The sequence below is a fragment of the Rhinopithecus roxellana genome, chromosome 6 (genome assembly GCF_007565055.1).
Source record: "Rhinopithecus roxellana isolate Shanxi Qingling chromosome 6, ASM756505v1, whole genome shotgun sequence".
NCBI lineage: Eukaryota > Metazoa > Chordata > Mammalia > Primates > Cercopithecidae > Rhinopithecus > Rhinopithecus roxellana.
Window position 1 is genome coordinate 55,016,734 of NC_044554.1, and position 20,482 is coordinate 55,037,215.

Genomic DNA, 20,482 nt, shown 5'->3' on the forward strand with positions numbered 1-20,482 from the left:
GCCACCATTCCTGGCTAATTTTTTTTTTTTTTTTTTTTTTTTTGGTAGAGATGGGGTTTCACCATGTTGTTCCAGGCTGGTCTTGAACTCCTGGGCTCATGCCATCCACCTGCCTTGGCCTCTCAAATTGCTGGGATTATAGGCATGAGTCACCATGCCTGGTGGCACCCCCTTTTCTTTCCTCTCTTTCCAATGCTAAATGTACAGCAGGAATTAAATCAAAGGCCTTTTAATTTAACTGGCTTCAGATGATTCTTCCCCTGCCCCAACCTTAGAAACAGAATGGAGATTCATGTGATGCAACAAATCATTATACTTTATTATTTCTTGTGAACAAAATATTTTCCAGAGGTCACCATTGTAAGCAATAATATTGGAATCAGTGAAAACAATCAATATAGACCAAATTTTTAAAAATGATAATTTCTCAGAAATATATCTCTTGAGGTCATTGAACATTATCTATAAGCAACTGATCTTGGGAAAACATAATTTTTGAAGAACTCTCTCATCCTATGACAGTGACCTAATGTGAATGAATAAAATATATTTCTGTAGTTGAACTGAAAATAGATATATCTCTATGGCTGAATTCCAATAATCTTATTCACTCTTTAAATTGTACATACAGTAAAATTACCAGAGTTCTTTTGAACTTGCTACTTTCTCAAAATTCATATAAGCTATCCAAGTAACACTGTTAAAGTCTTAAATACAATAATGTTATAAAGCACCTTATTTCAATATATCTCCCAAAGTTTCCTTTTTAAATCCCTCTTTTAAAATAGCATCTCAGAACTATTTTACAAGGCAGGGTTTTATTTGTGTATGTTGGTTGTTTCAACCCTTTTCACATAGTAGTGGTTCTATAATCAATGTAGGCAAGATTGATGGTAAGATGTGTGAGTATGGATCAGCAGCCATGTTGAGACTCAGGCCCTTTAAGGATGCAAGAGAGATCCAGTTAAGTTTTCATTCTTCAAGTTGGATAAAAACTAAACAAACATACATTGGATGGAAACAAACAACAACATCATGATGGCTTTGTTGACCACTGTGGTGGTTAGCTCTATTTTAAGACTTTTCTACATGTAGCCCTCTCAACTCAAGGTGCAGCAAATCACTTCCTTGTTAATAATGCATGTGTAGATTTTATCTTGGCTGTGTCCGTTTTATAACCAATGGTCCAAAGCCTCAAGGCCACTGCCAGCACACTGCCACATGCACTTTGTTGTCCTGTTAACCCTTAAAGAACTCAGATTGCCAACGCTACTACCCAGATTCATGAGCTTCTTGTTGTCATATGTTGCCTTTGATGTCTGTTCCGAAGTCTAATTTTTTTCTGTCTGGAACGTACAAGATATTGATCTGAAAAAATTAGTTGATAATTTCCTAAGAGTTATTTCAACAGATTTTAATATTTTTACTTCAATGTGACTCAGTCAAAGTCACTTACACTACACAAACATCAAACATGTTTCCATCATTATTTCTTCTCAGGATGGTAAAACCCTTTTCATTTTCACATCCAGGGGACTACCCATGGCACCGTCTTGGCACTCATGGGAGTGAAAAATCTGTTCAGGAACTCCCTGCAGTCAGTATTCATCATGAAACGGGTATTCAGGATGATCGCGCCACCTGCCAAAACAATTCCCCCACAGAAAAAAGTTCACTCAAAAATTGCACAGCTGTATGTTTCACTAGCATCCTTTGAGAATTTCACTGACACTACCCCTCTCTCCTATTCATTCCTTTGCTGTTTCTTACCTGCTCTCCTCTTTTGTTTTCCCTCAAGCCAGCACCTTTTCCTGAAGCTCTGGACAGCCTCCTGAATGTGAGTGTGTTGAGGGAAGGTTAGTGGCCACCTTATCAGCATTTTACTCAGAACACAATCCCCAGAGGTGAGTCATGTCTTAGGCACGTCATGTGTGCACACCTCTTCCCTACTCCTTCCCCCTTTCTGTTCCCTTGACGCTGGCTGCCTCCTTCTCCAATCCACTACATGAGCATTTCTCTTCAAAACTCTTATTACCAGTGTCATGTCACCCTCTGCTGATGAGCAATTTTTTCTTTTTTTTTTTTTTAGAATATGTATTTCTATTTTTTTTTTGAGACGGAGTCTCGCTCTGTCGCCCAGGCTGGAGTGCAGTGGCTGGATCTCAGCTCACTGCAAGCTCCGCCTCCTGGGTTTACGCCATTCTCCTGCCTCAGCCTCCCAAGTAGCTGGGACTACAGGCGCCCGCCACATCGCCCAGCTAGTATTTTTGTATTTTTTTTAGTAGAGACGGGGTTTCACCGTGCTAGCCAGGATGGTCTCGATCTCCTGACCTCGTGATTCACCTGTATTGGCCTCCCAAAGTGCTGGGATTACAGGCTTGAGCCACCGCGCCCGGCCTTTTTTTTTTTTTTTTTTTTTTTTTTTTTTACAGATGGAATCTCGCTCTGTCACTCAGGTCAGAGTGCAGTGGCATGATCATAGCTCATTGCAACCTCAAACTTCTGGGCTCCCAAGCAAGCCTCCTGCCTCAGCCTCCCAAGTAGCTGGGATTATAGGTATGTGCCACCACGGTTGCCCAAGCTGAACTCCTGGGCTGAAGCAGTCCCCCTGTCTCGGCCTCCCAAAGTGCTGGGACTACAGGTATAAGCCACCACACCCAGTCTCATTAGCATTTTTACTTGCCCCTCTCACTAGACCTCCTGCCTGTTGAGAGTTTGAGATCTAGAAAGGTGATGAGCAGCAAAATAAGTTTCCTTGATGATTATGACAATGATGATGGCAGTGAATTTAGCTCTTAAATAACAATGATGAAATGGTCTGTGAAATGTCTGGAATGTGTGTGTTCCTGATTTAGTTTTCTGTAGGTACTGTAAATTAAAATGGAAAATATTAAGATTTTCAAATGTTAAAAATCAACTTGATAAAAGCTGAAAAACATCATGGTCCAGTATCTCTAAATGATACAGTATTTGTGATTAATGGGGTCAAATTCTTGTTTCACCTTGCTGATTTTTCTAGTTATTTCCTGGTAAGAGTTATTTTTTCCCCTAAGTTGCTATAATGACTTTTAAATATGTCAAATGTCAAGATGAATAATGTCACCAACTGTCTGTAAAACAATTAGTACATTGGTGGATTTATTATACTGGTTTTGTTTGTTTGTTTTTTGTATTTTTTTGAGACAGTGCGTCACTCTGTCTACCAGGATGGAGTGTAGTCATAGCTCACTCAAAGTCTTGGGTTCAAGTGATCCTCCCACCTCAGCCTCCTGAGTAGCTAGTACTACAGCTGCTTGCCACCACGATGGCTTATTTTTAAATTTTTTGTAGAGATGGGGTCTTGCTATGTTGTCCAGGCTGGTGTTGAACTCTGGGCCTCAAGTGATTCCCCTATCTTAGCCTCCCAGAGTGCTGGAATTACAGGTGTGAGACACTGCACCTGGCTTCTCTTCTAAACTTAATGACATAATATCAATTCAGTAGAAATCGTTTATCTTCAAGAGCTATTAATTAACCTATAACTGTTGGTTCTGGGAAAGTGTTATTTATGTGTTTATGTTTACTCTTTTGTTCTTGAGGCTGGGTGGTGGTGCCTTTTGATGTCAAACAATTTTCCCCCAGAAAAATTTCCATTAGGAAGCTGTTTTATTAATTCAGAAATTCAATATTAATCCAGTCAGTGTACTTTCTGGCCCATGAAAAACAGTGGGATCAATAAAGTAAGTGTCTAAACTATATGAATCATCTTAGCATTTTCTGAATGCTCACTTAAAGATTCAAGACGAAGATGACTATTCAGGTGATTTGAAGAACTGAAAGATTAATAGAAAATGATTAAGAAGAAAAAAATGCATGTGTGTGTATATGAGTATATATATGTATATGTGTGTGTATATCTATACACACATATATAGAAACTATATTCTTTTTTTTCTTTTTGAGATAGAGTTTTGCTCTTGTTGCCCAGGCTGGAATGCAATGGCATGATCTCGGCTCACTGCAACCCCTGCCTCCTGGGTTCAAGCGATTCTCCTGCCTCAGCCTCCTGTGTAGCTGGGATTACAGGCATGTGCCACCACACCCAGCTAATTTTTGTATTTTTAGCAGAGACGGGGTTTCTCCGTGTTGGCCAGGGTGGTCTCTAGCTCCCAACCTCAGGCAATCCACCCACCTCGGCCTCCCGAAGTGTTGGGATTACAGGCGTGAGCCACCACACCTGGCCCAAACTATTTTTTTTAAAGGGCCTGTAATATTTAGAGAATAAAGAGCTACTTCAGTGGCCGAACTTGTCATTTTGAAGGAGTATACCGAGTTTTGCTTGTGGGAAGTCAGCTAATAGGTAGAGCTAGAAACTAAAATCTTATCGGCAAGAAAGTATTTATCTAAAAGTCTAAGTTCTTGTTTTTCAATCTAGTGCTCTTTCTGCAACATTATCATGCCTCTCAGAATTTTTTTTTTTTTTTATAATTTTGCCCTAATTTGTGCATCACTTTGATTTTTAGGAATAAATAAATAAGTTGTTTCGACATTTGTGCTGCTGTTGTTTTAGCATATGTACATGATAAATTAATTCTCCTCAGGCTCCTTAGTCTGCATGCCTTTACCTAAGTCACGGAATGTCACAGATGCTAGGACTTTCCTTTTCAGTGAGAGTGTAGGCTTGTGGAAGGCCCTGTAGTGGATGTATTTCCCTCAGGCATGTTAACATTCGGAATATGCGGCCCACCATGCTTTGCCCTGGTGCTATGGACATAGGTCAGGGTTCATATAAGCCTTGTTGCTTGACACATACCATTCAATACCACTGGCCAGTACCCATTAATGACCCCCAGAACTTACATGAGCAATGGCACAAAGCGGACATTTTTATTCAAGGCTTCAATGTCCTTCATTTCTTCTTCAGTGAGAGAAAAGTCAAAGATCTGAAATAACAGAAATAATAGAATATTTTTGAAGGTCAAGCTTGGGATTAGAAAGTGGGACCACAAGTGGGAGCCTTTGAAAGATGTATGAATATCTCTGCAAATGTCTAAGAGGAGTCAGGCTGGTGTTGGGGGGGCTACCCACTGAGGTGGAGCTGGATACTCTGATCTGCCCTTTGTTTTTGAGACAGTCTTTCTGGGGACATCGTACAAGAAATTCCAAATGCTCTGAAACCACAAATGTTAATGAAATCCCCTAAAATTTCAAATGTGAACAACTCTTATTTCTGTATGAAATGTTGGGCTTTTGATTCTGAACTACTGTCTTACACTTAAAAAATTCTGAGTCTCTAAATATGCTTTTTTTTTTTTTTTGAGACAGGGTCTCACTCTGTCACCCAGGCTGGAGTGCTGTGGCACCATCTTGGCTCACTGCAACCTCCGCCTCCTGGGTTCAAGCTATTCTCATGCCTCAGTTTCCCAAGTAGCTGGGACTACAGACACGTTTCACTACCTCTGGCTAATTTTTGCATTTTTTGTAGAGATGAGGTTTCACCATGCTGCCCAGGCTGGTCTCAAATGCCTGAATTCAAGCGATCCTCCCACCTCGGCCTCCCAAAGTGCTGGAATTACAGGCATGAGCCTCACTACACCCGGCCTAAATTTGCTTTTTAAAAAAAACTTTTAATTTGCTTTGTTTTTAACTTTTAATTCACTATGTTGAAATCCTTTCTCTCAACATCTTTGATGTCTCTTTACCTTTTTATTCTAATTATATTTTCATTGTTTTATTTTTCTTAGCTTTTACACTTTATTTGTATTCTGGTTTTATAATTGTCCCTTATGAACATTTATATATTTTATTTTCACTTCCTTTTATTTTTAACATTTGGGTTATCTGTATATAACCTATCTTCTCTTTATTATTTTATCTTTCTATCCTTTAACTTTTATTTTAATATATTTAATGATTAATAGATTTTAATTATATAAGTAGTACATAAATACATGCTCTTTGCAAAGAAATGAAACACTGTAGAAATACATAGACCTATACAGAATAAATAATGAAAATCTTGTCACTCATCACCCCATTCTTATTTCCCTTCCCAGATATTCCTCCCAAATACTACACACATTAAGAGGAAAATGCAGTAATTAGACCATACCTTTGTGATTCTGCAACTTTCCTTTGTTCACATAATATCTTAGTGACCCCAGTGATAGTTCTATCACAATATGCAACCTGACTTTATTCTTTTAGCCACGGTATTCATTGTGTAGATGGAACATGATTTATTTAATTTTCCCTCCATGGATTCTTTCCAAGTACTCTTTTCAGGGAACCATTTTCTTTTATGATTTATTATCCAATTATTGGTGTTTATGAGATTATATAAGGAATAAAAAATTCACACAATATAAAAATGAATGAATCGCCTATAAAATGAATCCTTACCCAGACTTCTTTTTTGCTAAACACTAGTCCTGTCCTTTAAGTCTTGGTGGGCCAGCCTCTTATCCAGTAAATATATGGCATAACCTAATGGCAAAGTGAGGTTGCAAATCTTGCAAAGATGCGGGATTTTATGAAATCAAAGAAAGTGATCTTGGAGATTTGTTCTAATTATAGGTATGATGTTTTTCAAAGAAGAATCCTGCACAGTTAAAAATCTCCTTTGATAGATATGTCAAAAAGTGTAACTTGAAAAAAAATTAGAGTTACGAATCTCCTTCAGATAAAGCCCTCCAAAATTTTTGTGAGAATTATTCTCTTTATGAACATTCTGCAAAACTTCTGTGAAACAGAGGATGTCATGTTGTGTTATGTAATTTTGTCAAGCATTTTGAAAAGAACACTGATTCACTGTTTCTTCTGAGTTAATAAACATGCAATTGTAACCTACATTGTGTTGAGAATAAAAGTAAACTTACTTTCATAAACTTTGGTTTCGATCTTAATAGAAGCTTTCAAATTCACCTTCTCTACATTATTTCTATGTCATGTTTTTTCTTGTTGTATGTGGATTGATTTTCAGTGGTGGTCTTTTTTTTTCTCCCATGGCACAAATTATCCTAAGTGAATGAGGATCTCATATTACAAAACTGAGCTCCTGATAGTTCCTCTCAAACTGCTTCTCCTACAGTTTTCCATTTCAGTAAATGTTTGAAGAAGGAGAGACTGTTAACTGTATCAGATGTGGCTGAAAGACCAGTGGGACAAGGACTGAGAACTACTGGATCTAGCAATGCGGAGGTCACTGGTAACTTTGACAAGGCTGTTCCAGTGGGATGGTCAGGGTAGACGTTTGGTTTGAATGGACTCAAGAGATAGTGGGGGAAGGGAATGAGAAGCAGTGAGAACAACTTCTCTTTCAAGATGTTTGAAACAGAAAGAGAGAAGTGGATAATACTTGGAGAGGAAAGTGAGTCTAGATTGGATTTTATTTTTTAAGATAGGAGGTTACTACATATGCAAATGTTGGTGGGAGTTACACAGTAGAGAGGAACAATTGCTAGTGTAGGAAAGAGAGGGGGATGTTTGAAATTGAGGCTATGGAGGATTTATTAGGAAGTTGTCATTGTAATTTCCAAGGGATAGCCATGGGAATTAGTGGCTGAAATATATAGGACAAGATTCTTATGGGAGAGGAAGTCACAGAGCTGTCAGGTAAGGGCGGAGAACGACTGGTGTGGATGTTGAATTCACTAAGAATTATGAGAGGGAGAGTGTTGGAGAAAGTGAAAGTGAGCCCAGAGATAACATATTCAAAGAATGGAGTCCAATGGATGATGGCAACAAAGCTGGACCACACCTGGTATAATTTCATGTTTTTTTAAAATTTTAACTTTTAAAATATCCTGGCTCCATATTAGTTTTCTTCATTTTTACCTTTAATTTTATGTAGTTTTTAAACTCATGGTTTTTTGTTTGTTTTGAGACAAAGTTTTGCTCTTGTCATCCAGGCTGGAGTGCTATGGTGCGATCTCAGCTCACTGCAACCTCCGCCTGCCTAGTTCAAGTGATTCTCCTGCCTCAGCCTCCTGAGTAGCTGGGGTTACAGGTGCCCACAACCACACCTGGCTAATTTTTGTATTTTTAGTAGAGATGGGGTTTTGCCATCTTGGCCAGGCTGGTCTCAAACTCCAGACCTCAGGTGATCCACCTGCCTCAGCCTCCCAAGGTGCTGGGATTACAGGAGTGAGCCACCATGCCTGGCCTAAACTGATGGTTTAACTTAACTTTTTTTATTTTAAAGCAATGGGATCTTGCTTTGTTGCCCAGGCTGCTCTCAAACTCCTGGCCTCAAGCAATTTTCCTGCCTCGGCCTCCCAAAGTGCTGGGACTACAGGTGTGAACCACTGTGCCCAGTCTTAACTTTTTATTACATAATTTTTATTGTCTTTTGCTTTTCTTTTATCATCAAAATATTTATTTTTCCCTTTATTCTTTATGTTTTATTGATCTTTGCCATTCTTTTAAAATATTTCTAATAGTTTATTTTACCTTCATTCTAAGAGAGCATAATTTTTTATTTTGTTGCTTCTTGTTTTCATACCCAGCAAAATTCATGGCTATTGGGTGAGTCTATTCCCTAAAGAGTGAGAATTGGCTGTAATTTTCATTCTCATTTTCCTTCTAAATCTGTATCCCTTTTATATTTTCTTGGAATATGTGACCTCTGAGTTCCATTCTTTTATTATCAAGGCTATGGAAACATATGGAATATAACATAATTAGTTACTATGAAAATTTCAAGGAGAGTGGCATTTTCTCTGGTACAAAATTGCGATTTGCTAGATGCCATGAAGTCCAAATGCCTTCCATTGCAAAGGTCACTTGTAACACTCTCATATAATTTTTGAACAGCAAAATTTTCAGTCCTCGAAAAGTCCATCAAAATGTGTTTTAATCTTCAGTGAACCGACACATTAGTCATGCAGTTGATCTCTTTCTAAGACTGTGGAAAAGAGTGTCAACCACTTTTTAGCATGAGGCATTTTGGCAAATGTTAAAGTATTGTCAGGAGTTGATGTAACTATTTAGCATCTTTTCTCCTTTTTTCTTTTTATGAACTTCCCCCCCGCCCCCTTCTAGTGAAGCTATTAACTTCTTCAGCACAGGAATAGGCATATAGCCCTGCGGGCCAATCAGGGTATCCTACTCTGTGGCCACAGTGGGTAATATGAGGGTGACCTACAAGAGCTAATCAGGGATTGATAGAGACCCTGATAGAAGCCTTTGTTTCTGATCATCTTCACTCTTCACTGAGTATGAGTAATTGATTATCCTGGAGCTGTTAGGAATTGTCTGTGTCACCATGTGGGTGGAGAGAAAGGAGGGAGACAGGGAGAGAGGGAGAGAGAGAGAGAGAACTAAATCTTTTTGTAAATCATTTGAGTACCTGTGTCTAGCCATTTCTGATCTACTCATGGACTTTCTGGTTATGCGAGCCAATAAATTATCTTTTTTTCTTTGCTGAAGTTTGAGTTGCATTCTATCATGTAGCAAAAAAGCTCTGAAGATGTAATTGTCTAATATTGTGTATGTCAGTACTTTTTTTTTAAATGGCTATATGATATTTCTTTTTTTTTTTTTTTTTTTTTTTTTTTTGAGACAGAGTCTCGCTCTGTCACCCAGGCTGGAGTGCAGTGGCCAGATCTCAGCTCACTGCAAGCTCCGCCTCCCGGGTTTACGCCATTCTCCTGCCTCAGCCTCCGAAGTAGCTGGGACTACAGGCGCCCGCCACCTCGCCTGGCTAGTTTTTTAGTATTTTTTAGTAGAGACGGGATTTCACCGTGTTAGCCAGGATGGTCTCGATCTCCTGACCTCGTGATCCACCCGTCTCGGCCTCCCAAAGTGCTGGGATTACAGGCTTGAGCCACCGCGCCCGGCGCTGTATGATATTTCAATGTACAAATATGCATTGCTTGTTTTATAAAATCTTGTTGAAGATTGTTTTGAGTTTTTAAAAAATTACAAATAATTCTATAATAAACATCTGTCTCTGTGTGTGTGCATCCATGTATATATGTACAAATACATCTATAGGATAAAATTGCTGAGTCAATGGATATGTGTGTTTGGATTTATTTAATTTGACAGATAACATTGTATGTTTTTATCATATACAACATGATGTTTCTACATACATATAAATTGTGGAGTGGTTAAATCTAGCTAATTAACAAATGCATTACCTCATATAGTTATCATTTTTGTGGTAAGAGCACATAAGATGCACTCCCTTTATGTTTTTCAAGAATACACTATATCATCACAACTATAGACACCTTTTTGTACAATAGATCTCTTGACACTTATTCCTTCTCACTGTAATTATGCATTTTTTGACCAACATCTCTTCATAGCACCCTCCCTTCAGTAATCTTAGCCTCCGGTAACCACTATTCTACTTCCTACTTTTATGTGATTAACTTTTGTAGATTCCATATATAAATAAATCATGTAACGTGTGCATTTGAATTTTGATAGACATGAAATAATTTACTTACCAGATTTTTACTTACCAAAGTTTATTTACTTACCAAAGTTAATTTACTTACCAAAGTTTTACTTACCAGATTGGATTCCTACTGGTCCCCAAAGGGCTATATGCAGTAATGACAATGTCATGTTGTTGGCAAAATTTCTACTCTTCCATATCTCATACAAATTAATGTTTCTAACAATAGTGTGTGAAAGTGCTTGTTTCCCCAAATATTAGCAAGTATTTTGATTATTTTCTGATATGAAGGGACAACTACTATCCTATTTTTTATTTATCTTTAATTATGAGTAGGGCTAAACAGGCAATTTACTTTTGAAATGTAAATTAACTAATGGGTAATTAATTAATTTTATATGGCACTTTTCTATGGTTGTATTTACCTAGCAGTTTAGTCTTCAGTAGTAGCAGAATCAATCAATTACCCCATTTGTCTAGTTCTTTCTTCACCTGGAAGTTACAATGTAAGTCATAGATTACTTATCGAGGGAGGTAAAGGCAATTAGCATTCATGAAGTCTAAAAGGTCCTCATCAGTATTTTCAAATTTGTCCTCAATTTTTACCAGAGCCATTAAGAAGGTGGAAAGTTGACTATTATGAATTCCAAATTGTATTCACTCAATTTCTGTTGTGCTGGTAGAGAAGTGAGTAGGTAGTGTCAAGAGTCAATAGATAAGAGAAGAGGCTGGGTACAGTGGCTCACGCCTGTAATCCCAGAACTTTGAGAGGTCGAGGTGGAAGGATCTCTTGAAGACAGGAGTTCCAGGCTAGCCTGGGCAACATAGCAAGACCCTGTCTCTAAAAAAAAAAAAAAAAAAAAAAAAAAAAAAAAAAATTTTTTTTTAAAAGAAACAAAAAATAGATAAGGAAAGAGAAAATATAAGGGATCTGGATAGTGAACAAGTAGCAAAAACAATCTCTGAGGTACTAGCAATTGTCTCAAATTCAGTGAAAATTAAACCTAGATATGGGCTACACGGGTCAAGGAGCTGGTATAAAATAAAATACGAGAGTGTTACAAGTTTCCTATTAAGCTGAACACATTCTATAAAAGCAAAAACAGCAAACATACCCATCTTTTCACATTTCCAAAAGCAATTCTCTTACCTGAAAATTTTCTTTGATCCTTTCAAGATTGAAGCTTTTAGGAATGACAACCACCCCTCGCTGGATGTTGAAACGCAAAACAATTTGAGCTGCTGTCTTATTGTACCTTTTCCCCAATGAGTTTAGAAGCGCATCCTTTAACAAAGGTGGAGAAGAAACATTCACCCTTAAAAATATCAAAACATGCATCATAATTAGTTTGTGTAATGAGAACCAAAGGTTAATAAACCATCTTCCTCCTCTGTCTTCCCATTCACCCAGTCACCTACCAGGACACTGCAGGTCACCTGTAACCAGTTTCTCTGAGTGCAGAGTATGCATTGAAGGGAGAGGTACTCTTAGTATGGGAAGATCAAGCAAGGCAAGTTTATGGAGCTGCCTCCTTCAGAGGGTAAATAATATTTTTTGATGAGTCTTACAGAGAGAGCCGGCATATAGGGAAAGGCAGGAAGACTGAAGTGGAAGAAATAGAGATGCAACTTTTGCAATCATCTTAAAGTAGAAAAGTTTCTACTTACATTTATGGAACACATCATAGTAAAAGTATCAGTATTGAATATAGGATCAAAAAATTCAAAATTTGCAAAACATGGCCATAGAAACTCCTTCGTCAAATAATAATTAAACTAACATTTACTGAGCATTCCTATATATTGGGCACTGATAGGCAATTTCATATCTATAATGTAATCAATTTCACAACAGCTCAGTGAGGAAAGTATGAAAAGTTCTAATTCATATATACAGATAATGACTTGAAGAGGTGGCACAGGCAAACCAAAAGGCATTTCAATCAAGTACAGTATTTCACATGAGCCTCACACTCTACCCCAAAGGAAATACTTCCTAAAGTTTTACTTACCAGATTGGATTCCTACTGGTCCCCAAAGGGCTATATGCAGTAATGACAATGTCATGTTGTTGGCAAAATTTCAAGAGTTTTGGCTGCGTGAAATATGGATGGCACTCAACCTATGTGGTTGCATCGGAGAGCAGAGCACAAAATCAAGGCCACGTTGTTGAATGCAATTTTATAGTTAAAAAAATTCTTCAATAAAATCCATTTTATTAATAGAATTGCCTTCATACTGTATACATTTTGTGTCCTAGTCTGTCCCTTCGTATCTTGTTCATTTTGCTTCCTTAAAATGGATTTGAGAACATCTTTTGTTAAGATTTCACATAATATGAATGTCTTGTAACTTATTTAATCATTCCCTTAAATTTTTTATTTCCACTTTTTTCTATTATAAACAATGTTATAGTAAACACACATCAGTCTATCTAGGCATTCTGATATTTTTTATTAGGGTAGATTACTAGAAATAGAAGACTGTGAACATTTTTAAAGGGCCTTGATACATATTGACAAATTGTTTTTTTAGTAAAGCTAAACCAATTTGCACTCACTAGCATTTAATCACTTGCCTACATTGGGGCATTATATTTAAAAATATTAATAAGACAAAAACTTTGCTAATTTGATGTGCAATAGAAAAATCACACTACAATTTAAGTTTCTCTAATTAATAGTGAGTTTAACATTTTTCATGTTTACCAGTCTTGCAATTTGTCTTTTGTGAATTTCTGTTCATTTCTTTTAGTCCTTTTTCTGTTGAACCTTACTGTTTTTTCTCATTGTTTTTGTCATTGATTTTTATTAGATTCTTTTTTTTTTTTTTTTTTTTTTTGTTAGACGGAGTCTCACTCTGTCGCCCAGGCTGGAGTACAGCGGTGTGATCTCGGCTCGCTACAACCTCCGCCTCCCGGGTTCAAGCAATTCTCCTGCCTCAGCCTCTGAGTAGCTAGGATTACAGGCATGTGCCACCATGCCTAGCTAATTTTTGTATTTTTAGTAGAGACGGGGTTTCACCATGTTGGTCAGGCTGGTCTTGAACTCCCAATTTCATGATCGCTCCTCTCGGCCTCCCAAAGTGCTGAGATTACAGGAGTGAGTCACTGCGCCCAGCCCCAAGTCTGTTTTTTTAAGTGACACCAATAGAAAGAAGTCTAAAGACTTGCATAGGGTTCCATGATGAGACTAAGGTGAAGCAGTCACGAGCCTTCCCGATTCCCAGCTGAGGCTTTTTTGTGTCATATAAATCCTGCCCCCACTCCCCACACCCCAGTGGAAGCTATTAGGCTGTACCTGGTTGCTGACCGGCTTGTATTTGAGTCCCGGCTTGTTCAGGATGAGCTCCAGCTGCCTGCGGTTAAAATTGGACACTCCCAGAGATTTCACCAAGCCAGCATCTTTGCAAGCTTCCATAGCCTGTAGAGTAAATGTCAAGAGGTCAATAAACAAGCCTCACAAGAAGCAAGAATGAATGTTTATAAGGGTGACGGTGAATTCTTTAAAAGGGAAAGTTCCTGGGTATGTTAATAAGCATCCTGCGAAAAAATAAAAAATAAAAAATAAAAGAAGGATGGTGGGAAAAGGCAGGAATTCTATGATCGAGTTTGGAAAATATGTGTATGCCATATTTTCCCCTTGTATTTTCTCAAGGTCTTTAGCACACTTCAGTGATCCCAGGTAGGGTGCGATGGCTCACACCTGTCATCCCAGCACTTTGGGAGCCTGAGGCAGGAGGATCACTCGAGGTCAGGAGTCCAAGACCAGCCTGGTCAACAGAGTGAGACTTCATCTCTAATAAAAATCAAGAATTAACTAGGCATGGTGGTGCATGCCTGTAGTCCCAGTTACTTAGGAGACTGAAGTGGAAGGATCCACCTGAGCTGGGGAAATTGAGGCTGCAGTGAATTATAACTGTGTCACTGCACTCCAGCCTGAGCAACAGAGTGATACCCTGTCTCAATTAAAAACATTTTAAAAAAATGATCCTACTTCTTGAAGTTTTTGGATACTTTCTTTATGACATAGCACCTGGATGCTTTTTTATTTTTTATTTTTTGAGACGGAGTTTCACTTTTGTTGCCCAGGCTAGAGTGCAATGGTGTGATCTCGGCTCACTGCAACTTCCACCTCCCGGGTTCAAGCCTCCTGAGTAGCTGGGATTACAGGCATGCACCACCACGCCCAGCTAATTTTGTATTTTTAGTAGAGATGGGGGTTTCACCACGTTGGTCAGGCTGGTCTCGAACTCCTGACCTCAGGTGATCCACCTGCCTCAGTCTCCCAAAGTGCTGGGATTATAGGCGTAAGCCACTGAGCCTGGCTGGCAATTTTTATAAACATTCTGGTATATGTGAAGTAGATATATTCTCCCATTTTTGGATGTAACACTCTGTCTCTCCTCTCTCTCTCATACATATATGTATGCAAATATACATACACACATGTTATATATAAAATTAGGTCTAGCTCTTCTTGGTTTCTTAGTAACTGAAATTAATATGTCAAAATTAACAGAAGGAATATGTCAAAAACTGAAAGGAATATGTCAAAAATCTCTTACTATACTGTTGATTCATTAATGTTCTTCTATATATATATATATTTTTGGAAATAGTATCTTGCTCTGTCACCCAGGCTGGAGTGCTGTGGTGGGATCTTTGCTCACTGCAGCCTTGACTTCTGGGCTCAAGAAATCCTACCTTCTTAGCCCCTTGAGTAACTGGACTACAAGCATGTGCAACCACACTGGTTAAATTTTGTTTTTAAAATATTTTTTGGAGATGAGGGGGTCTCGCTAGATTGCCCAGGTTGATTTCAAACTCCTGGCCTCAAACGATCCTCCTACCTTGGCCTCCCAAAGTGCTGGGATTTCAGGCATGAGCCAATGTCCTTCTGTATTCTGTCAATTTTTTGTTTTATATATTTTGAAGATACTTTATTTGGTATATATGTGCTTAAATTAGTATATCTTTTTGGTAAATTCAATCTTTCATCTTTATGTACAACTCTTTTTATCCCTAATAATGCTTTTAATTTTTAAGTCTGTGTTATATGATATTAATATAGTAATACCAACTTTTTCTGGTATTTGACTGGTGTGTATGTGTGTGTGTGTGTTTTTTTTTTTTTTTACTGTAGAGTTTTAACTTTCACATGTCTTTTTGCTTAGGTGCCTCCTTTTAAATGGTCAATCTCTGTCTAGGTGAGTTTATTTTATCTACGTTTATTGCAACCACACATATATTTGAACTATTTCTACCATCTTGATTTATTTCAATTTATCCCACTTATTCTGTTTCTTCTTAACTCTTTATTACTTTTAAGAAGTTTTCTAACAAAGACAATAACTTAGCATGTTTACATAGAATTTATGTCTACCCTCAACATCTGTGATGCTAATAGTATATATATAAACTTTAATTGTAGCATCTTGTGGGTTCATTTTCATCTTGTTATTTGATCTTAAATATGTTCATAGATAATACATACTTTAAGTTTAATTTGATCACTTTTGCTTTATGCATTTTTTTGGAGCATCTGTTAGATTTTTATTCCTTTTACTTAGCACATCAATCAGACCTAATGATTTCCAGTGTGGGTCTTTATGTGGCAAAATTTCTGAGCATGTGTAGATGTGGAACTTTTTATCCTGCATCATTTTACCATATAGTTTGGTGGGTTATAACTGATGTACAATAAACTACACATTTTGAAGTGTACATTTTGAGGATTTTAATGTAGGCATACACCAGTAAAATTATCATCACAATCAAGATCATGAACACCTCCAGTGGAATACTGATAAATGTTTAACAACCAGGAAGAAAAAAGCTCCCCAGTTTGTAGTATTTGTCAATGTCTGTGATGTGACTATTCACACCAGGTTATTCAAGCTAACAATCCAACATCACTGAATGTAGAGTTAGGAAGAGGTTTGCACAACAGGTTCTTGCAAGCTGGTATGGGCCACTTTTAGTACAAGATTACCCTCCCCCATTGAGTTGCCTTGGCATTCTGTTGAAAATCAGATTCTCATGCCTCAGCCTTCCAAGTAGCTTGGATTATAGATGGGCACCACCACGTCCAGCTAATTTTTGTGTTTTTAGTAGAGACAGGGTTTTGCCATGTTGCCCAGGCCATGTTGACCATATATGTGTATGAGTCTATTTTAACATTCTCTATTAGGTTTTATTGACCTATATGTTCCTCTTTATGCTAATATGGCACTGTCATGATTACAGTAGTTGTATAGTAATTCTTGAAATTAGTATAAGCCCTCCAAACTTATTGCTTTTTGTTTGTGAGATGGAGTCTTGCTCTGTCACTGAGGCTGGATTGCAGTGGGATAGCTCACTGGAGCCTCAACCTACCAGGTCAAGTGATCCTCCAACCTTAGCCTTCTGAGTAGCTGGGACTGCAAGCACATGCCACCCCCATGCCCGGCTAATTGTTTTATGTTTTTGTAGAGATGGGGGTCTCACTGTTACCCATACTGGTCTTGAACTCGTAGGCTCAAGTGATCCTCCCTGCTTAGCCTTTCAAAGTGCTGGGATTACAGGTATGAGCCACTGTGCTTGGCTATTGCTCTTTTTCAAAAAGTTGTTGTGGTTATTATAGGTTATTTGTACTTCCATATAAATTTTATTTTATTTATTTTTTTGAGACAGACTCTCACTCTGTCACCCAGGCTGGAGTGCAGTGGTGGGATCTCGGCTCACTGCAACCTCCGCCTCTCAGGTTGAAACGATTCTCATGCCTCAGCCTTCCAAGTAGCTGGGATTATAGATGGGCACCACCATGCCCAGCTAATTTTTGTGTTTTTAGTAGAGACAGGGTTTTGCCATGTTGCCCAGGCTGGTCTCGAACTCCTGGCCTCATGTGATCCACCTGCCTTGGCCTCCCAAAGTGCTGAGATATACAGGCATAAGCCACTGCTCCGGGCCCCATATAAATTTTAGAAGTAGGTTTTCTATTTCTATTGAGATTTTGACTGGGATTACATTGAATCTACAGATGAATTTGGGGTGAATTAACATATTAATATTCTGATCAAGGAGCATGGTAAATCTCCATTGAATTTTGGATCATCTTTGATTTCTTTCAGTTATAAGTTGTTGTTTCTACTGTTTAGCTCTTGCACAGATTTTTAAAGATTTATCTCTAAATATTTAATGTTTAGTATTGTTTTTAAAAATAATTTCCAATCGTGTGTTGCTAATATATAAATTACATCTAGATAAAGATTTTAATTTTTTTAGGTCTTATGGATTATTTACATGTGTGCCTCCTGTTTGATCAGACAGCATACCTTACATAATTAAAATACTTGGAAGAATTACTGAGATTTATGTTATGTCTCAAAAAATGGCCTATGTTGCCGGGCACGGTGGCTTACATCTGTAATCCCAGTACTTTGAAAGGTCAAGACACATGGATCATGAGGTCAGGAGTTTGAGACCAGTCTGACCAACATGGTGAAACCCCCTCTCTACTAAAAATACAAAAATTAGCTGGGCATGGTGGCACGAGCCTATAGTCCCAGCTACTCAGGAGGCTGAGGCAGGAGAATTGTTTGAACCCAAGAGGCAGAGGTTGCAGTGAGCCGAGATCGCACCACTGCACTCCAGCATGGGCGACATTGCGAAACTCGTCTAGAAAAAAAAAGAAAAAAGAAAAAAAAGAAAAATAACACTCTGTTATATTTTGGTGAAGTGTTCTATAAATGTCAACCAGGTTAAGAAGGTTGATAATGTTGAAATCTCCTATATCCTATAGCTCTTTCTGTATACTTTTCATTTTAGTATGATACCATTTTAATAGAATCTCTGACTATAAATGTGAATTGTGCTCTTTCTCAGAAAGATATTCCTCATCTTTCCTCTTTTGTGCTCCATGATCCCTTTAAGATCTTTTTTTTTTCTGTAACTATTACTCCCTACTGTTTTTTTCTTTTTCTCTTTCTTTCTTTCTCTTTCTTTCTTTCTTTCTTTCTTTCTTTCTTTTTTTTTTTTTTTTTTTTTTTTGAGACGGAGTCTCGCTCTGTCGCCCAGGCTGGAGTGCAGTGGCCGGATCTCAGCTCACTGCAAGCTCCGGCTCCCGGGTTTATGCCATTGTCCTGCCTCAGCCTCCCGAGTAGCTGGGACTACAGGCACCCGCCACCTCACCTGGCTAGTTTTTTGTATTTTTTTAGTAGAGATGGGGTTTCACCGTGTTAGCCAGGATGGTCTCGATCTCCTGACCTCGTGATCCGCTCATCTCGGCCTCCCAAAGTTTTTTTTTCTTTTTTGTAGAGATGGTGTCTCACTATGTTTCCCAGGCTGGTCTTGAACTCCTGGGCTCAAGTGCTCCTCCAGCCTCGGCCTCCCAAAGCATTGGGATTACAGACATGAGCCACTATGCCCACCTTCTTGTTTCCTTTTATTTTTTCTTCTTTCTTTTTTCTTAGACTCCAATTGTGTGGATATTGGAATTTCTAATTTTATTCTTTGAATTTCTTACCTTTTCTTTCATATTTAAAAAAATTCTTGTCCTTTTCTTCTTCATATTGAGAGATTTCCTCATTCTGATATCTCAATTTGACCATTTTCTTCTATTTATCCCAACCTATTGCACTGTTTTTATTTTTTAATTATTATTTTCGCTTTTTAAAATGTTGTTTGTTCACATTTCATATTGCTAATATCTTTTCTTATGATCTCTAATATAATAATTGGTTAATTTAGAAGTTCCTGGTTCTCTGTTCTGTTTATGTTGGGATCAGTAACTGAGATGTATTGTCTTCTTGTGAATCAAATGCCTTGTTACTTTGGGCTGTGAAATCATTTTTTCATGGGGATATTGGCTGTCCTGTTAGGTAGTCCCTTAGAAGAGAATATTCAAAATGTCCAACTGTGCAAACCTGATTCGCTCCAATGAGATCAGGAGTGACTGTGTGTTCTTTTGGACGGAGCCCCAGGCACTGGGAAATAAATCATTCCTCCTCACCCCTCTAAACAACTCCACAGCTCAGACCTTCAGCTGTTGCCTCACAGGCAAGTATATAGAAAGAGGTACTTACCAGAGTGTAATTTCCAAGCTTTTGGAGTGTAGAATTGTATCGGTGGGAAAAAAAAACTGCCAGAGGTCAGTGGGTAACTTATGTTTTTCTTCAACTCTTCGCAAGTTCAGAATTTCAAGGCTGCTCTACTTTGATTCCTGAAAACACCTGACTGAGCCCTGAGTTTCCAACTGTGTGGAAATATTTGTTCCCAGGCTATGGCAGGGGTGAAGGAACTGCAAAAGGACCAACCCTTCCTCTCCTGTACTATCTTCTTCCTGCTTGTTGGGTTGACTTCTACTCTAGGTCGGAGCTGCCACACCACCTCTAAGCAAACAAGTTCAAAATATCCCTCCCCGCCATGAATCCATAAGGGTTTATTTATTATTTTCCTATAGTTGTCTACTCTTGTGATCTTGGGAAAAGAGCCAGCAGCTTGCTCAGAAATAAAAAACACAATTGCTTTTCAGGTTTTTTATGAAACGGCATTTTGTCTGTCGCCCAGGCTGGAGTGCAGTGGCACGATCTCGTCTCACTGCAACCTCTGCCTCCCAGGTTCAAGCGATTCTCCTGCCTCAGCCTCCCGAGTAGCCAGGATTATAGGCGCCCATCACCACGCCTGGCTAATTTTTACATTTTTATTAGACACAGAGTTTCACCATGTTGGCCAGGCTGGTTTCGAACTCCTGACCGCAGATGATTCACCCACCTTGGCCTTCCAAAGTGCTGGAATTACAAGCATGAGCCACTGCGACTGGCCTGTTTTTCAGTTTTTTATGTATCATTTTAAGTTTGTTTCTTTTAGGCATCATATTAACAACTTAAGATTTATTTTTTTTATTTCGTGAATTTATTTTATTCATATATTTTAATTACTTTTATATTAGAACATATTTTGTTTACATTGTTTTTCCTTCCACACCGCTGTCTTTTCTTTGGCATTCCAGCAAAACAAAAGTAAGAATTATTTAGTACCCAGCAGTGGAGATTTCATATACCTGCACTTACGGTTAGGAATGCCTGTTCTGACTGTTACTTTTCTTTGGAAGA

At 38.2% G+C, this 20,482-nt stretch overlaps 1 protein-coding gene across 2 annotated transcripts in view; it reads right to left on the reverse strand.

Moving 5' to 3' along the window:
- Positions 1-304: 304 nt before the first annotated feature.
- The window catches only part of AKR1D1 (aldo-keto reductase family 1 member D1), a 49,885-nt gene continuing 29,707 nt past the window's right edge, over positions 305-20,482 (reverse strand). For both annotated transcript variants that reach the window (XM_030932919.1, XM_010356314.2), the window contains exons 7-11: positions 13,690-13,812; positions 12,403-12,512; positions 11,541-11,706; positions 4,840-4,922; positions 305-1,641 (exon numbers count right to left, since the gene is read on the reverse strand). In XM_030932919.1, the coding sequence (XP_030788779.1) occupies positions 1,599-1,641; positions 4,840-4,922; positions 11,541-11,706; positions 12,403-12,512; positions 13,690-13,812 (525 nt within the window). In that variant the 3' untranslated portion in view covers positions 305-1,598. The remainder of the gene's footprint in view (positions 1,642-4,839; positions 4,923-11,540; positions 11,707-12,402; positions 12,513-13,689; positions 13,813-20,482) is intronic.